Source organism: Bufo bufo, chromosome 7, assembly GCF_905171765.1.
Source record: "Bufo bufo chromosome 7, aBufBuf1.1, whole genome shotgun sequence".
In the NCBI taxonomy this organism is placed as follows: Eukaryota; Metazoa; Chordata; class Amphibia; order Anura; family Bufonidae; genus Bufo; species Bufo bufo.
In genome coordinates, this window is record NC_053395.1 from 62,139,685 (window position 1) to 62,156,252 (window position 16,568).

The 16,568-nt window shown below is 48.5% G+C and overlaps 1 protein-coding gene across 1 annotated transcript in view; it reads left to right on the forward strand.

The window, feature by feature from the left end:
* Positions 1-16,568, forward strand: part of ZC3H7A (zinc finger CCCH-type containing 7A) — a 196,771-nt gene that overhangs the window by 23,321 nt on the left and 156,882 nt on the right. The window contains 3 exon segments of the mRNA XM_040440164.1: positions 3,974-4,077; positions 6,238-6,278; positions 8,976-9,161. Of these exon segments, the coding sequence (XP_040296098.1) occupies positions 4,010-4,077; positions 6,238-6,278; positions 8,976-9,161 (295 nt within the window). The 5' untranslated portion in view covers positions 3,974-4,009.

Here is a 16,568-nt window from a genome sequence, read left to right on the forward strand (position 1 = left end):
TCCCCTACTTCCCACCGTGACCGTATGTCCAACAAAGGCTTCTCTGTTTTGCCTTCGGAAGAGGGTGCAGCAAGTGTCGACTGGCATTTTCTAGCGCACATGCTCATCCTCCGGAGGGAGGGTGAAAGGGGTATCCTGTTAAGTGCGGTTCTCTGTAACAGTTGTTGCAGTTGGTGTGAATCGGCACTTGTGTTTGGTTCTTTCCCCGTCCATGTCTCAGGGGTTCTGTCCTTGGGTTGTGGTTGCTGGCTGCATTCCTTGTTAAACTGGCTTTGGTGTTTGCTGGTGGGCGATGCATGCTGGCAGCGACTGTGTGGGTGCCATTTCTGAGTGTGGACGCAGTGGTCAGTGTGATCTCTCCTGGCTGTTCGTTGGCTGGCTGCCTGGTTTCTTGGTGGTTCTGGGGGCCGGCAGCAATCCAGGGGAGTCTCGCTTGCACTGACACTGATTCTGCTACTTTTTATTTTTATTTTCTGTGGTTCACCCCTCTGGGAAACTAACCCCCTTCCGGAGGACACAATACACAGGGAAAACATCTTGCATACATGCAGGGACAAACGCCAACAACAGCCCAGACATGAAACAACAATCAAGATGTACAACACACCCTGCACATAAACCCACACCTAACATACAAGTGAGGTAGGGTATAAGGAGCATACAAAAGGAAGACAATTTATGTCCAACAAGGTGGCCCTCAAGGACTGGGCAAGTTCACCCAGGAAAGAAGCAGAGCTCCAACACCAAACAAGGCTGGAGTGCCACTGCCCCCAGCCAGGAAGCCACAGAAAAAGTCAAGCTAGTGGCCTCACCCAGGACACACCTAAATCCCCACTATCTAGAGCAGTGGTTCTCAACCTTTCTAAAGCCGTGACCCCTTAATACAGTTCCTCATGTTGTGGTGACCCCCAACCATTACATTTTTTTCCTTGCTACGTCATAACTAATTTTGCTACTGTTATGAATTGTAATGTAAATATCTGATATGCAGGATGTATTTTTATTGCTACAAATTGAACATAATTAAAGCAGAGTAATTAATCACAAAGACATCCACAGATCCCCCCCCCCCTAAACAGTGCCATCCACAGATCCCCCCTAAACAGTGCCATCCACAGATCCCTCCTCCCCTAAACAGTGCCATCCACAGATCCCCCTCCCCTAAACAGTGCCATCCACAGATCCCCCCCCCTAAACAGTGCCATCCACAGATCCCCCCCCCCTAAACAGTGCCATCCACAGATCCCCCCCCTAAACAGTGCCATCCACAGATCCCCCCCCTAAACAGTGCCATCCACAGATCCCCCCCCTAAACAATGCCATCCACAGATCTTCCCCCTAAACAGTGCCATCCACAGATCCCCCTAAACAGTGCCACCCACAGATCCCCCCTCCCCTAAACAGTGCCATAAACAGATCTCCCCCCTAAACAGTGCCATCCACAGATCCCCCCTAAACAGTGCCATCCACAGATCCCCCCTAAACAGTGCCACCCACAGATCCCCCCCTCCCCTAAACAGTGCCATCCACAGATCTCCCCCCTAAACAGTGCCATCCACAGATCCCCCCCCCCCATCTGTGGATGGCACTGTTTAGGGGGATCTGTGGATGGCACTGTTTAGGGGGAAGATCTGTGGATGGCACTGTTTAGGGAGGGGGGATCTGTGGATGGCACTGTTTAGGGGAAGATCTGTGGATGGCACTGTTTAGGGGAGGGGGTATCTGTGGATGGCACTGTTTAGGGGGAAGATCTGTGGGATGGCACTGTTTAGGGGGAAGATCTGTGGATGGCACTGTTTAGGGGAGGGGGTATCTGTGGATGGCACTGTTTAGGGGGATGTGTTGATGGCACTGTTTAGGGGGAAGATCTGTGGATGGCACTGTTTAGGGGAGAGGGTATCTGTGGATGGCACTGTTTAGGGGGGAGATCTGTGGATGGCACTGTTTAGGGGAGGGGGTATCTGTGGATGGCACTGTTTAGGGGGATCTGTGGATGGCACTGTTTAGGGGGAAGATCTGTGGATGGCACTGTTTAGGGGAGGGGGTATCTGTGGATGGCACTGTTTAGGGGGATCTGTGGATGGCACTGTTTAGGGGGGAAGATCTGTGGATGGCACTGTTTAGGGGAGGGGGTATCTGTGGATGGCACTGTTTAGGGGGAAGATCTGTGGATGGCACTGTTTAGGGGGAAGATCTGTGGATGGCACTGTTTAGGGGGAAGATCTGTGGATGGCACTGTTTAGGGGAAGATCTGTGGATGGCACTGTTTAGGGGGAAGATCTGTGGATGGCACTGTTTAGGGGAGGGGGTATCTGTGGATGGCACTGTTTAGGGGGATCTGTGGATGGCACTGTTTAGGGGGAAGATCTGTGGATGGCACTGTTTAGGGGAGGGAGTATCTGTGGATGGCACTGTTTAGGGGGATCTGTGGATGGCACTGTTTAGGGGGGAAGATCTGTGGATGGCACTGTTTAGGGGAGGGGGTATCTGTGGATGGCACTGTTTAGGGGGATCTGTGGAGGGCACTGTTTAGGGGGAAGATCTGTGGATGGCACTGTTTAGGGGGAAGATCTGTGGATGGCACTGTTTAGGGGGGGGGGGTATCTGTGGATGGCACTGCCTTCCACAGATCTCCCTCCCCGACGCTCACAGCAGTATATTATAAACTAATCAGTAACTACTTTAACTTTAATCATTGCTGAGCTCTTTACTTGGATTATAATTTATTTGGATATGGGATATCTTACTTTGTCTTAGCTCCGGTAATAGCATGGCAGTACGGGGGGGGGCGGCGCTCACTCACTGACGTCACGCGCCTGCGCCGCCTAGTGGGAGGAGCAGGCGCGTGACGTCAGTGAGTAAGCGCCGCCCCCCCCGCACTGCCTGCTATTACCGGAGCTAAGACAAAGTAAGATATCCCATATCCAAATAAATTATAATCCAAGTAAGAGCTTAGCAATGAGCAATGATTAAAGTTAAAGTAGTTACTGATTAGTTTATAAATATACTGCAGTGAGCGGCGTGGCCCTGTATATTCTAACCCCCAGGAAAGCGTCCCTGTCACCATGGGAACGCCTGGGGGTTAGAATATACCATCGGATTTGAGTTTTTACGATCTCACTGAGCTCGTAAAACTCAGATCCGATGGTATATTCTAACCCCTAGGCAAGCGTCCCCATCACCATGGGAACGCCTGGGGGTTAGAATATACCATCGGATCTTCTGAGTTACTCAGCCGCAAAACAAGCACCGGCGACCCCCCGGAAAGGGCCGATCGACCCCCAAAGGGGTCGCGACCCCTAGGTTGAGAACCGCTGATCTAGAGGAATAACTCCTCGCTCACCAAACCGCAGGGAGACACACCTTAAAGGGGAAATGCACGTGCAAACTAACAACTACGTTGCCACCGGCAACCAGTCTGCACGGCAACCGTGGTCACGGTCAAAGAACAATATGACCGTGACAGTATGTGTATTATATGTTCTAATCCTGTAATTTAACACCATAGAAATGTATAGAAGTACAACAGCAACTGTAAATATGTGACAGAGCCAGTTCTTAGCAGAGAAAACCCTGAAAGATGATAAAATACCATTGCTTTCACATTGTGCTGCACCTCTAATATCGTTCAGTCATACCATCAATAGTTCTGTTATATATGTTAATTTCATTGCATTTATATGTTGGTAAAAGAACAGTTGCTATGGATGCAGGAATACGTGCCCAAATATTTTTCTGCCTTTGGAACAGAGTGACTTCTCTCTCAAGCGCTGTCAGCTATCTTGCTGCCGGAAGATGCGCCTAATTTATATCAGGGCTTGTCATAAATTAGGCGCATCTTTGGTAGTCTTTGCGATTGCCGCAAAATCTACACCACTACAGTTGATTGTTATTTAAAAATACTTTGATCTCATAATTTATTCTTTGGTTTCTTATCAGATGATCATACTAAATAAATGATTATAATTTACAGATTTGTGACCGTTTACAATCTGATGAGCAGAACAGCATGTCCTACATGTCAAATGCCCGTCGCAGCCGGCAGGAAGATATAAAGAGTGGAATGGAATTCATTCAGTAAGACTTATTCATGCGACTTGTAAAGTGGATTCCAGTATACATTGAATTTTAAAGGGTTTCTTCAAACTAAATGAAAAAAAAAATGAGAGGCAGAAATCCATGTGCTTGCTGCCCCATTCAAATTAATCGAACTGATTTTCAGTCACGGAAAATTCAGCCACTAATTCCGCTATTTGTGAAGGCAACCCTTAAAGGGGTATTCCCATCTAGACATTGGAACATATTGCTAGGATATGCCCCCAATGTCTGATAGGTGCAGGTCCGACCTCAGGGACCTGCACCTATACTTAGAAAGGAGCCTGCATGCGCGGCCGCCCTCCATTTTTATGGGAGTGCCGAAAATAGCTGAGCGCTGGCTCAGCTGTTTATGTAAGCCCTATAGAAGTGAATGGAGTGGTGGCCGCACTTGCGCGGTACACTTCCTATTCATTTCAATGGGATTTCCGAAAAAAGCCAGGCACACCGCTCGGTCTTGTTTTGGCAGTCCCACAGAAATGAATGGAGTGTGGATGTGCATGCGTGGTTCGCCCTCCGGCACTTTGCAGACTCCGTTCTAAGTATAGGTGCGGGCACCAGAGGTGGAACCCACACCTATCACGTATTGGGGGCATCATCGCTAGAATTTCTAAGATGGGAATACCCCTTTAAGCAAGAATCCAAGCAAAGCATCCTTAAAAGAGTATTCTCACTTTACACATTTATGGCAGACACACGATATCCCTGGTGGTCCCCCACTCGGCTGTGTTTGTGACTCCCATAGATTTCCACACAGAGCTGTCCTTTAAGACTCCTCCAGATGCTTTTCAGGGGACCCCTGAGTTCAGATTTTACCACTGAAATATAAAAGAGCACGGAAAAGACTGTTTTAGGGGTACCAGCACACAGGTGCAGGCCAACGTACAGAAGATCCGCATGAATTTCTGTGCAGATTTCTGGGATTTTCTGCACCAAAATCTGCAATTTCTAACAGCTGTTTTTGGTGTAAATTTGATGTTTTGTTTTTGTTTTTTTGCCGCAGATCTCACTTTTCGTTGAAAAAGGGTGAAATCCGCAGCTATAACCGCAAACATAATTGACAAGCTGCATGGCAGGCCAATTTCCACACAGAAAGAATTTAGACATGTTTCAACCAATCTTTGCAAAAGCCTGTTCACAACTGGAACACTGTTTTGATATATGCCCCCCCCCCCCCCCCAATAGTCTTTGGAGGTGCATGTGCACAAAAGCTGTATCAGTTTCTGGACTTTCTGCAACTATAGCATCGTTCATTTACTATTCTAAAATATGCCTAAATTAGGCTATCTGCGACTTTTCCCCGCTCTAGCCATGTCTAAAAAAGATGGTGTGTTGTGGGCGGGGAAGAGGACGGGCCGGGCCATTATTTGCTATCCTGTTTTAGGTGTAGAAAATGGTCTAAATGTAAGAAGCTAGGAAGCTGTCTTAGATTTAGAAGGGGCACTGGATGCGCCAAAGTTATGGAGAGGCCGGCACCTCTTCATAACTTTGGCAGAACCACCTCCAGCTATGGGCCTTTATTAAGGACAGCGTCTAAAACGTCCGGTCTTAATAAATGTGCCCCTATGTGATTTTGCAGTATTCGACATGGAGCCCTGGCCTTAAAGGGGTTGTCTCATCATAGACAATGGGGGCATATCGCTAGGATATGTCCCCCATTGCCTTATAGGTGCGGGTCCCACTTCTAGGACCCGCACCTATATCGAGAACGGAGCCCCGCAAGGTGGTGGCTGGAGGACTCCGGTCCGGCCACCACCAAGCCAGCTCCCCAGAGAAGTGAATGGGAGCATACCGCGCATATGCGGCCCCCGCTCCCATTCACTTCTATAGGGCTGACGGTTATTTTTTCCGGCCCTATAGAAAATTAATGGAGGGTGTCTGCGCATGCACAGTGCACCCTCCTTCACTTTCGGGGCTCTGTTCTTGATATAGGTGTGTGTCCTAGCAGTGGGACCCGCACCCATAAAGACAATGGGGTCACATCCTAGCAATATTCCCCCATTGTCCATGATGAGACAGCCCCTTTAAAAGGGTCTAATCTAAAGGCCTATCACTAAGAAAATGAATGTTATTTTACATGTTTATTAGTCCTTTGGAGCTAAACCTGCGGAGAGTATTTTGAGTTCCATATTTCTATTTCAGGTCCCCAATGCCATTCCTTGGGTCCCAGAAAGATTATGAGGTAAGCATTGAAAATGTCACAGATTAAAAAGAACCTGTCCTCTAATATACCGTCCCTAAGCTTTCTAATGATATGACTCTCTGAAATGGACCTTGGGCATCAGGGGAGAGAGAAAGTTATAAATTAGCGTGTGCTACCTGTGAATAGTTTTGGGGTTATTCCTGGTCTCAGGAGAAGTCATGCAGTCCTATAATTGCACGCCAGCTCCAACAGCATCCTACATGGTGAGAAAACCTTACTGTGCTGTCCATGCACCGGATGCCACTGGAGCTAGCATGCAATGCCAGGACTGAATGGACTGGGACCGCCATCATGATTATTCACAGGTAGCACATGCTACTGCTACTTTATAACTTTATTTTTCCTTAGTGCTCCAAGCTCCATTTCAGAGTCACATCTTAATAAAACTATGACGACCTGTGTAACACTATAGCGGCGGTTTAGGGAAGGTGTATTTGATGGCAGGTTACCTGTCAAAAACTGTGGTGGAAAATATCTGCATCATCTGGCCTTCCCCCTTAGGCCTCATGCACACGACCGTTGATTTGGTCCGCATCCGAGCTGCAGTTTTTGCGGCTCGGGTGTGGACCCATTCACTTGAATGGGGCCGCAAAAGACGCGTACAGCACTCCATGTGCTGTCCGCATCTGTTGCTCCGTTCTGTGGCCCCGGAAAAAAAATATAACCTGTCCTATTCTTGTCCGTTTTGTGGAAGGCACACGGGCGGCTTCTGTGTTTTGCGGATCCGCAGTTTGCGGGCTGCAAAAAAAACCGGAACTGTCGTGTGCATGAGGCCTTATAGTGGGAGTGCATGAAGTTGCCAGTGTTTCAAGCTGGAGAATCTGAGCTTTGATGTGAATCATAGCCCCTGGCAATGCAGTTTATATGGAGGCCGCATGTAGTGTACTGTGTGCATTTCTGTATTATCTGCTCACTGACCAATCAGATGTCACACACAGACATTCCACACTCCAGACCCCTTCCAGGGGCTTACTAACCTCATCCAGATGTGGATCCGTCTCACAAATGCATTGAAATACCGGATCAGTCTCTCCGGTGTCATCCGGAAAAAATGGATCCGGTATTAATTTCTTTTGCATTTGTAAAGGTCTGAGCATGCGCAGACCGGAAAGCCGGATCCGTTTTGCCAGAACACTTAGGGCCCGATCCGGTACTAATACACTTCAATGTAAATTAATGGCAAATCCGGCATTTCGGCAAGTGATCAGTATTTTTGGCCGGATTGAAAACTGCAGCATGCTGCGGTATTTCTCCGTCCAAAAACTTAAGAGGACTGAACTGATGCATCCTGAACGGATCGCTCTCCATTCAGAATGCATTAGGATAAAACTGATCAGTTTTTTTCCGGTATTGAGCCCGAGGACGGAACTCAATACCGGAGAACTTTAACACAAGTGTGAAAGTACCCTAACATGGGACTGTACATTGGAGGAGGCTCTATGGAGGGGAGAGATGTTAGACTAGTAAATGGTTTCCCTGCATAAATAACAACTGCTTATGGCACGTTCACACCACTGCTATTTATTTCTGTTTGATCTGCTTTGTTAGATGAGGCAGAATTAAAATAACTGAAGTGCCGGATCGGGCACATAAATGACATGAATGGAGCTGAATAGACTCCCATTGACTCTGAATCCGTTCAGTTTCCATTCGGGATGCTGTCTTTTTACCAGGCAAAAAAGTACTGCATGCAAGGATTTTTGGTCCGGTATTTTTCACAGAATCTGCAACAGAGCCCTGAACAGAGCCTCCAACGCAGATGTACACCTTTGGGGGCAATTTTTTTTATTAGGGCATTGTACTCATTATGAGCTTATTTTTTCAATTAGTCTTTTTTAAAAATATGGAGTCCTTTTCTCTGTACAGAGCTGAGATGCTCTACTAGCAGGATCTGAGTTTTATCTTAGACTCAAGCTCAATCCTTATCTTACTGAACAGAATGTGGCTTAAATAAGTGTTTATGACCTCAATAATTTAGAGATAAGTGTGAAAGTAGGATGCACAGAAAGTATGAAGCTAGAAAAACAGTTAACCCTTTGTGACAGAATGGATGAATATTTTTCAGAAATACCAATTGAAAAACTGATTTTTAGCCCCAAATGAGTAAAATGCAATCATTAAAAAAATGCCCCCGAAGGTGTACATAGCCTTTAACATTACGTAGGCCAAGTATTATTTATTTAGAATACTGCAACTTTTGTACTCCTCCTAGGCTACAAATACTTCTCAAAAATGGTATTATTTTTACTCTTCTGGAAAAACTGTAGTGTGACATCTGAGCAGATCCATCCCCACTAACTCCTGCCTCTCCACACTGCTGTCTGGTAATCTCAAAGGACGGTGCTTATTTCCAGCTTGCCTCTGATAATGATGGGGCACCGTGGCTGGAAATGTGATGAATTATTCAGACTTCCATACATTGTGTCTACTATAGTAACTGACTGTTACCCATAGTAGATTTGCATCAAAAATCATTTACCCTCCATACACATTATACACATGTTGGATTTCAGCACAGGTATGTGCAACCAAAATCCTGCGTAACAGGAGAGATGGCTGTTGGCAGGACGAGAGTTTGGCTTGATATTTATCTCAGGTGATATGGCTGGCTTCAGTGCATCCTGTGTCTAAATGTTTTTGTTTTTTTAGACAGATTTGTATTGTGTCCTTTTCAGGTTTTTTATTCAGAAGCTTATACGAAACCTGTTCAATGAAGGAAATGACCTGTACAGAGAGGGACTCAAGGATGAGTCAATAAACCATTACACTGAGGCCCTTAGCATTGCCAGTTATGCTTCATCTGAGGAGATTGCCATCACCAGCGAGACATTGGAGAAGCTGCATGTGAACCGGGCGGCATGTTGTATAGACACGGTAATGGCATTACATTATGTCAGGGGCAGCAACAGTTGATATTAAAGGATAACTGTCGTATTTTGTATCTTTTTTTGGAGTATTGGATTGTGGTGATTAATATCACCTTGGTGGCCCTATATCAACTTTTCACTGTGTATTCAATTACCCCTTAATTCCACATTTTTGTTCCCTGTTGCTAGGCATGGTCGACGCAGCGTGCAGGGTCACATTACTGACAGCCAGGGACTGTAAGTAAATGATTAAAGCCAGGTCCTCCCCAGCAGCTGATAACAGTGCCTGGGCTGTGTGCACTTCTCCCTGTCCCTGCGCTTGGCAGACTCTCCCTTACTCAGCAGAGCTGGAGAATGCAGAGTTGGAGCAGCGCAGACCAGGGAAGGGAGATCTGCCATCTGCTCAGTGTATAAATGAAAGCAACATGTGGTAAGAGGACCCCTTTGTGCTGCAGGAGATTAACCCTTTAGGGGGGAGAGCTCTGGTTACTGACACTTTTGGGGGGCTATTGTTACTGGCTAGTGCATGTGAGGAGCTCAATGCATTGTGGGTAGTGAGGGCAGGTAGGATTAGCCTCAGGGTGAGGGCAGTGGCGGCCATCTTAACTGAATAGTGAAATTGCAGTTTTATGCAGTCTGGTTGCTAAGGGCTGAATCTCATTAAATATGGGGTAAGTCAGTCTAATAGTAACTGATTCTGGAATATCATGTTATTAGTAACTACATATATGAAAATTGAAATTAGGGTCTAAATGTGACAGTTATCCTTTAAGAATTAAAGGGGCTCTTCACCAGCCATATAAGAGTGACGACACAGCAGAGCATTTAAAAGGGATCTGTCGTACCACACCATCCACGTGAGGTGAGACTTTGATTTCAGGCAGGGTATAGCCCTCATATACAAGGCAGGAGCAATGTAGTACAGAGGTATTGCTTCTAGGTGAGAGTATCCATATAATGTAACGTTTGACGTAACATTGTTTTTTTCCTCGAGAATTAATCTCTAGGTACCTCTGTATGAAATTAAACTTCTTTGAATGCCTTGTTACACAGTGCTCTATGCTGGGGTTGTAACATTTGTAAGGCTACTTTAACACTAGCGTTCGGAGCGGATCCGTCTGATGTTTCATCAGACGGATCCGCTCCGATAATGCAGACGTTCGCATCCGTTCAGAACGGATGCGTCTGCATTAAAACTTAGAAAATTTTCTAAGTGTGAAAGTTGTCTGAGCGGATCCGTTCAGACTTTACATTGTAAGTCATGGGGAACGGATCCGCTTGAAGATTGAGCCATATGGTGTCATCTTCAAGCGGATCCGCCCCCATTGACTTACATTGTAAGTCTGGACGGATCCGCTCGCCTCCGCACGGCCCAGGCGGACACCCGAACGCTGCAAGCAGCGTTCAGGTGTCCGCTCACTGAGCGAGCGGAGGCTGAACGCTGGCAGGCGGATGCATTCTCAGTGGATCCGCCTCCACTGAGAATGCATTGGGGCCAGACGGATGCGTTCAGGGCCGCTCGTGAGCCCCTTCAAACGGTGCGCACGAGCGGACACCCGAACGCTAGTGTGAAAGTAGCCTTAGATATGGCTTGGGTGGTTTGGGATGCTCACCCTCCAAAGAACATGGAGTGGGTGCTCCCCCTGAAAAGATCACCCCAATCTTTTAGAAAAAACTAATTAGTAGAATAGATCAGAGGGGCACACCTGCATCTGAAAATTACATGGAGCACCAGCCAATACGTTATTAAAAAGGTTTATTTAATGTGTTCTATATAAAATCAGGTGAGGTACCTCAATATAATCACAATAAACAAGCAAAAAATTAGCTTAAAATAAATGCAACCAGTCTAAAGGGTATATATTGTGCACGATACTATTTGGCAGAGATCAATGATTTGTTAATGCTTTATAGTAGCTAAATCGTAGCTAGTTGCCCATGCGTACAGTCTGATGCGCAATATTTTTGCGGGTAATTGATATAAAGAGTTCCAATTGTGGCCGGTATTTTACAAATAAGTATACTGTCCTTTCATAATGAATAGCTTCACAGCTATATCAGGTTGGTCCGCTGCTGAACCGTAATATGTTTAAACAAGTTACTCACTATTTGAAGCGGTGGAGTGACCAAGTACTCGTGCTTGGCGTGGCGTCCCACGTGTTACAGCATCTGTTCATTCGGGTAAGTGAGTAAGCTTTTAAGGTAGGAAACAGTCCATTTGGACGCCGGGGTCAATAGGTAGTAGGACCCTGTTTGGTATTCGGCGTTACTTTGTGTCTCTTTGATCCTGACACGGCAGGACTTACGTTTCTTCCTATCAGCTGTTCAGAAGCGCTTCCAAAGATTCACAAGGTAGTGCGCAGATTGTAAGCTGCGGTTTCTTCCTTTCCTCGAGACTTGTGTACACCAGACGCGTTTCGGAGTTAACAGTGACTCCTTCCTCAGTGGTTTGTTAGATATGGGTCTTGGCAGCTTAGATTTTTTTTGCTTTTAGAGTACATCCACGTGACGTAAAATACTGTGATTTTGCCACAGATACCCAGGAAAATCTGCAACAAAATATGTAACAGGCCACATATAAAGTTTTTTGTTGCGAAAATGGTGCTCGATTGGAAAGGGTGAAATCTGCAGTGGATATATTTAGCAAAACTGATATGCTGCAGATTTCAAATTCACTCCGCAAGTCACTTAACACTTTGGAATTTCTACACAGCATTTGGATGTGATTTCTTAAAATTCCATCCAGTTTGCTGGTGCAGATATGCTGCACGAAAAGCCGCAACATGTGAACCCACCCTTTAACCTGTTGGGGACACATGACGTACCGGTACGTCATGATGCCCTGGTACTTAAGGACACATGACGTACCGGTACATCATGTGTATTTACGATCACCGGCGTGCGGTGATCGGAACAGAGTGCATGCTGAAGTCATTCGGCAGGCACTCTGTAACAATTCCTATTGGCTGCACGGGCGGGCGGGGGTTAACTCCCTCCAGCTCTCCTCTCCTCCTCCATTCTGCGTCCGGGAGTGAGGAGAGAGAGCAGCCTGCGTCGGATCTCCTGACCCAGCACCCCCATCTGTGCCCAGCACCCCCCCCCCAGCACTAAAAGGTACTTTAGGGACAAGTTAGGAAAAGGTTAGGTTAGGCAGGGATATTCAGGAAAGTTTGACTGTTGCATCACCCTGATCGGGTGTCTGGGGTCCACAGCACAGCTGTGTGACTCTAGACCCCCCAGGGGTGCTGCAGCTTGCCCCCACCCCCCCACACACATTTTTGGGGCGCACTCTTTTTTTTTGCGTATGCTGCCTGTGGCCGACACTCTTTTAGCGTCCGGCCGCTGTTAGCGCATCGCCCACCCCACCGCTGATCAGCTTCGGACGGCTGATCAGCGAGTTTGAATCTTTTTTTTTTTTTTTAGCCTTTTTTTTTTTTCCTGTTAGGTTTAGGGCAAAGTCCGCGAACACCCGTGCCCCCACACACACGCACACTAAATAAAGTTTTCCATGCACACACACACTCATCTATGGCCCGCCGGATGTTCTCGGCAGAGGAGGCATACGCCCAGCTTGCAAAGGGACTGCCATGCCAGGGACCCTGTGGCCCACACTAGTACGAGCAGCTCTGGGGCTCGTACTAGTTTTCCGGCCCACCAGATAAGTCCACCTGAGCTCCCTACCGGTGAACTTGCATGGTGTACCCCAGAGCATTTTGAGCCCGTGATTCCTGATTTTGTTGGCCAACCAGGAATCCAGATTCTCACAGTGGCTTTCACTGAATATGACTATTTTAGTCTTTTTTTTCAGTGACCACTTTGTGAATCTGATGGTGGAGCAAATTAACTTGTACGCCCAACATTTCATTGCTCAACACCCGGGCTCCTTTTTGGCTAGGGGCCGGTGGCTGACTCTGGTCAGTGCAGCCGAGATAAGGACGTTTTGGGGCCTCGTGCTGCACATGGGCCTAGTCAAAAAACCCATGGTCAGGCTGTACTGGAGTGGGGACGTCCTCTACCAGACCCTACTTTACAGTACGGCCATGACACGCTCCCATTTTGAGGGCCATCCGGAAATGCCTGCATTATGCAGATAATGCAGCATGTCCCCCCCAAGGTGATCCTGCCTATGACCGCCTGTACAAAATCAGGCCGGTCATCGATCACTTTGGGGCCAAAATTTTTGGAGGCCTATGTACCTGGAAGGGAGGTCGCGGGTGATGAGTCTCTCATTGCTTTCAAGGGGAGACTCATTTTCCACCAGTATGTTCCCTCTAAGCGGGCGAGGTATGGCGTGAGAGTACCTCAGGGTACACTTACAAGTTTTGTGTGTACTAGGGGCGAGATTCCCGTATCAAACCCCCCTCCCTCCCTCTTTGAAAATTTAGGTGTCCCTAAGGTTAATGGCCAGGGACTTTATTCAGCTAAGAAACAGACCCCTAAAGAGAGAAGGGGTTAATCCGGCGGGCGCCATGCGCTACCAACGACATGCGGCCCCCACCCTTCTCACTTCCCCTCTAGGCCGACGGCTTTCCGGCTCATAGAGGGTTAATGTATCTTCTCCCCGGGCACCTCCAGCGAAAGACTGGAGCGCAGGGCGACTTCCACTCCCAGCTATTTCTGGCGGCAGTGTCCTCCATATTCCTCTTTCGGGAGCGGGCGCCAAGCGCGCCGCTCCGGAAGGGTTAATGCCTCTGACCGATCGCGGACGCCTGACCCCTTGCGGGAGTCTCGTGCCGCGAGGCACTTACTTTGCATGGGAGCACAGGGTATTCGACTCCGGCTGTCACGGGTTCCGGCCGCGGGGTGAACATCCCGGTCTTCCGGGTGCCGCAGAAAATTTAGGCCCCGGCTTCAAATGGGGCCTATAGGTTCTTCCTCCGCCTGTTGTCATCCTGGCCGCGGGGCGCATCTCCGGACGGAATGTGTATGTCGCGCTCTGCTCCGGGTCCCTCTACTCTCCGGCTGACTTACAGTACAGAGGGGGAGGGTCCCGGGTGGCCGAGCATCGGAACTTTAGGCCCTGGCTTCGCAGCCTGCTTGGCTGCGACCCATCCCAAGTATGTGAGGGGGAGGGAGGCTTTCTGGCGCAAATTCTTCCCGCCTAGCTGCCGCTGCCCCCGCCCCCCATCAGCACCGCCCCTGGGGCCAGGCACTTCTGTTAGGCCAGCACCGGATTATCAGGGGCTAGATGGGCTTTGCAAATTGCTTATTGCACTGTTAACCCCTTCCTGCCTCTTATCCACTTGAGGCTAGGTAGGCCAGTTTAAAAAAAAAAAAAAAAAAGGGAAAAATAAAAACAAACGTTTACATCCATACAGGCCCTACTCCCCTCAGTCATAATCCACTCTGACTGTGCGGCACCAAACTGGGCCCGTGTCCTATCCCGGACACGTGACGACCTCTCATAGTTTCCCAATCCGCCCCCCCCCCACTCTGCCCTCTGGGGCCATTTGGTTGATAATCCTCCACCTGCGTAAACCAGTGGAGGACCTCTGACAGTTCCCAACCCACCCTCCGGGGTAGCTTGGTTGATTTTTTTCCACCGGTGCAATACAGTTGAGGACCTCTGGAATTCCCAATCCACCCTCCGGGTCGTTTGGTTGATAATTCTCCAGTACAGGACCTCTGGATTCCCAATCTGTCTTTCGGGGCCGTTTGGTTGATAATTCGCCACCAGCGCGATCCGGTGCAGAACCTCTGAAAATTCCCATTTCATTCTCTGGGGTCGTCTGGTTGATAATCCTCCACCTGCAAGATCCAATGGTGGACCTCCTAATCACTCTCCGGGGTCGTTTGGTTGATAAGCACTGCCTGCGCACTCCAATGGTGGATCTCTGGACTTCTCAATCTCCCTCCGGGGTCGTTTGGTTGATAAAGCACCGCCTGTGCAATCCGGTGAGTGAACCTCTAGAAGTTGCCATTCCACCCCCAAGTAGTTGGTTGATAGATTCCACCGGCGCAGTCTCCAGCTGCCATGGGCGAGTTCTTGAGAGGCAGGATTGCACACAACGGGCCAGAGCAGGATATATTCCTCCTCGGTCACCTCCACACCCCCACCCTTCCTCCCTAGGGTCACGCTCAGTCGCACCCTCCTCTCCCTGGAGAGGTTCGGTCTGAAGGGGGGATCAGTGGTTCAGTCTATGCCGTGATTCCGGTGCGATCTTCCAAGATGGCGTCCGAGGTAGACAGCAGTACTTGTCGTATGCATTACCCCCTTCCTTAGGCGGAGTATTTGCACTACTACTGGATGCAGTACTCCCTTGGATATTACCTCCTTTTAGTACATTAGCCTCTTCCATAGGTGGCGCTATGGCATTATCCCTGGTTCAGTGTTTACTGTATGTCTTACCCCCTTACGTAGGTGGGGTATTGATACGGGACTCTCCATATGCCTTGCCCTTTCCGTAAGATGCGTACTCTCTCTACGTGGATTCGGTTCCTGCTAGATGCATTACTGCATTGCCACCCTTCATGGTGGAGTACTTGCACTACCACTGTGTGCAGTGCTTGCCGCAAGCATTACCCCCTTTCATTGGTGGGATAATTGCAACATTGCCCCTTCCACAAGTGATCCACTACCGTGGGGAATGAGTACACATCTTGGATGTTGCACTTCAACTCTGCCACGGCTATAGATTCCTTAGCTTCTTCTACAAGTGGAGCGTAGCGAGTATCGATACACGCTGGTGCCCTGTACTCTTCTTCTAATGGTATTTCGGTGCCACCAGTGGATACTGTGGCTGTTTCCACGTTGTGTCTTTTTCCTTCGGTGCCGGTTTGGGGCATGAATATGACAACCTCTCTCCTCAGGGGGTTGCCCAGCGTCACTCATGTGTCCTAGCATCCCCTATATCCATGGTCCTCCACTGTTCCAATATGTGTCTTCAACAATATGTAGTGCGTACACCATGGCACGTAATATTGTGATTACCTTCCAGCAAGTCGAGTGTTGCACTGACTCTATATTCTCTATCCACCATTCCATGTGGGAAGTGGTTGTGCTGGCACTCTGGTTTAGCTTTGCAGCATATTCTCCTCCGCTGGTGCGGTTTTTACGCTGGTACTAGCATTCGCAGTCGCTGCAGTGGGGCATTCTCTCAGGTAGGGGTTCCACCCTGACGCTGGCTTGGCGGTTGTTCCTGTTCAACACCATTCCCAGGTGGAGTGTTTAAGGTTAGCTCTCCTTCCCTGAGGCAGTATGGTACCATGGCTTCTACCGTCTCCTCTAGTCTGCCCCTCAGTTTGTGCTGGCGCGGCACACTGCGGCTCCTACGGTACGGGGGTCCTGGAGTAGCCATTACATACTCTGGCTCCTCCTGCACGGCTCCTTCGTCAGGTGACTGATTCTTCTAACGCGGAATTCGGTGGTGTATGCTGCATGGTCTCCTCCTTAGGCGGAGTAT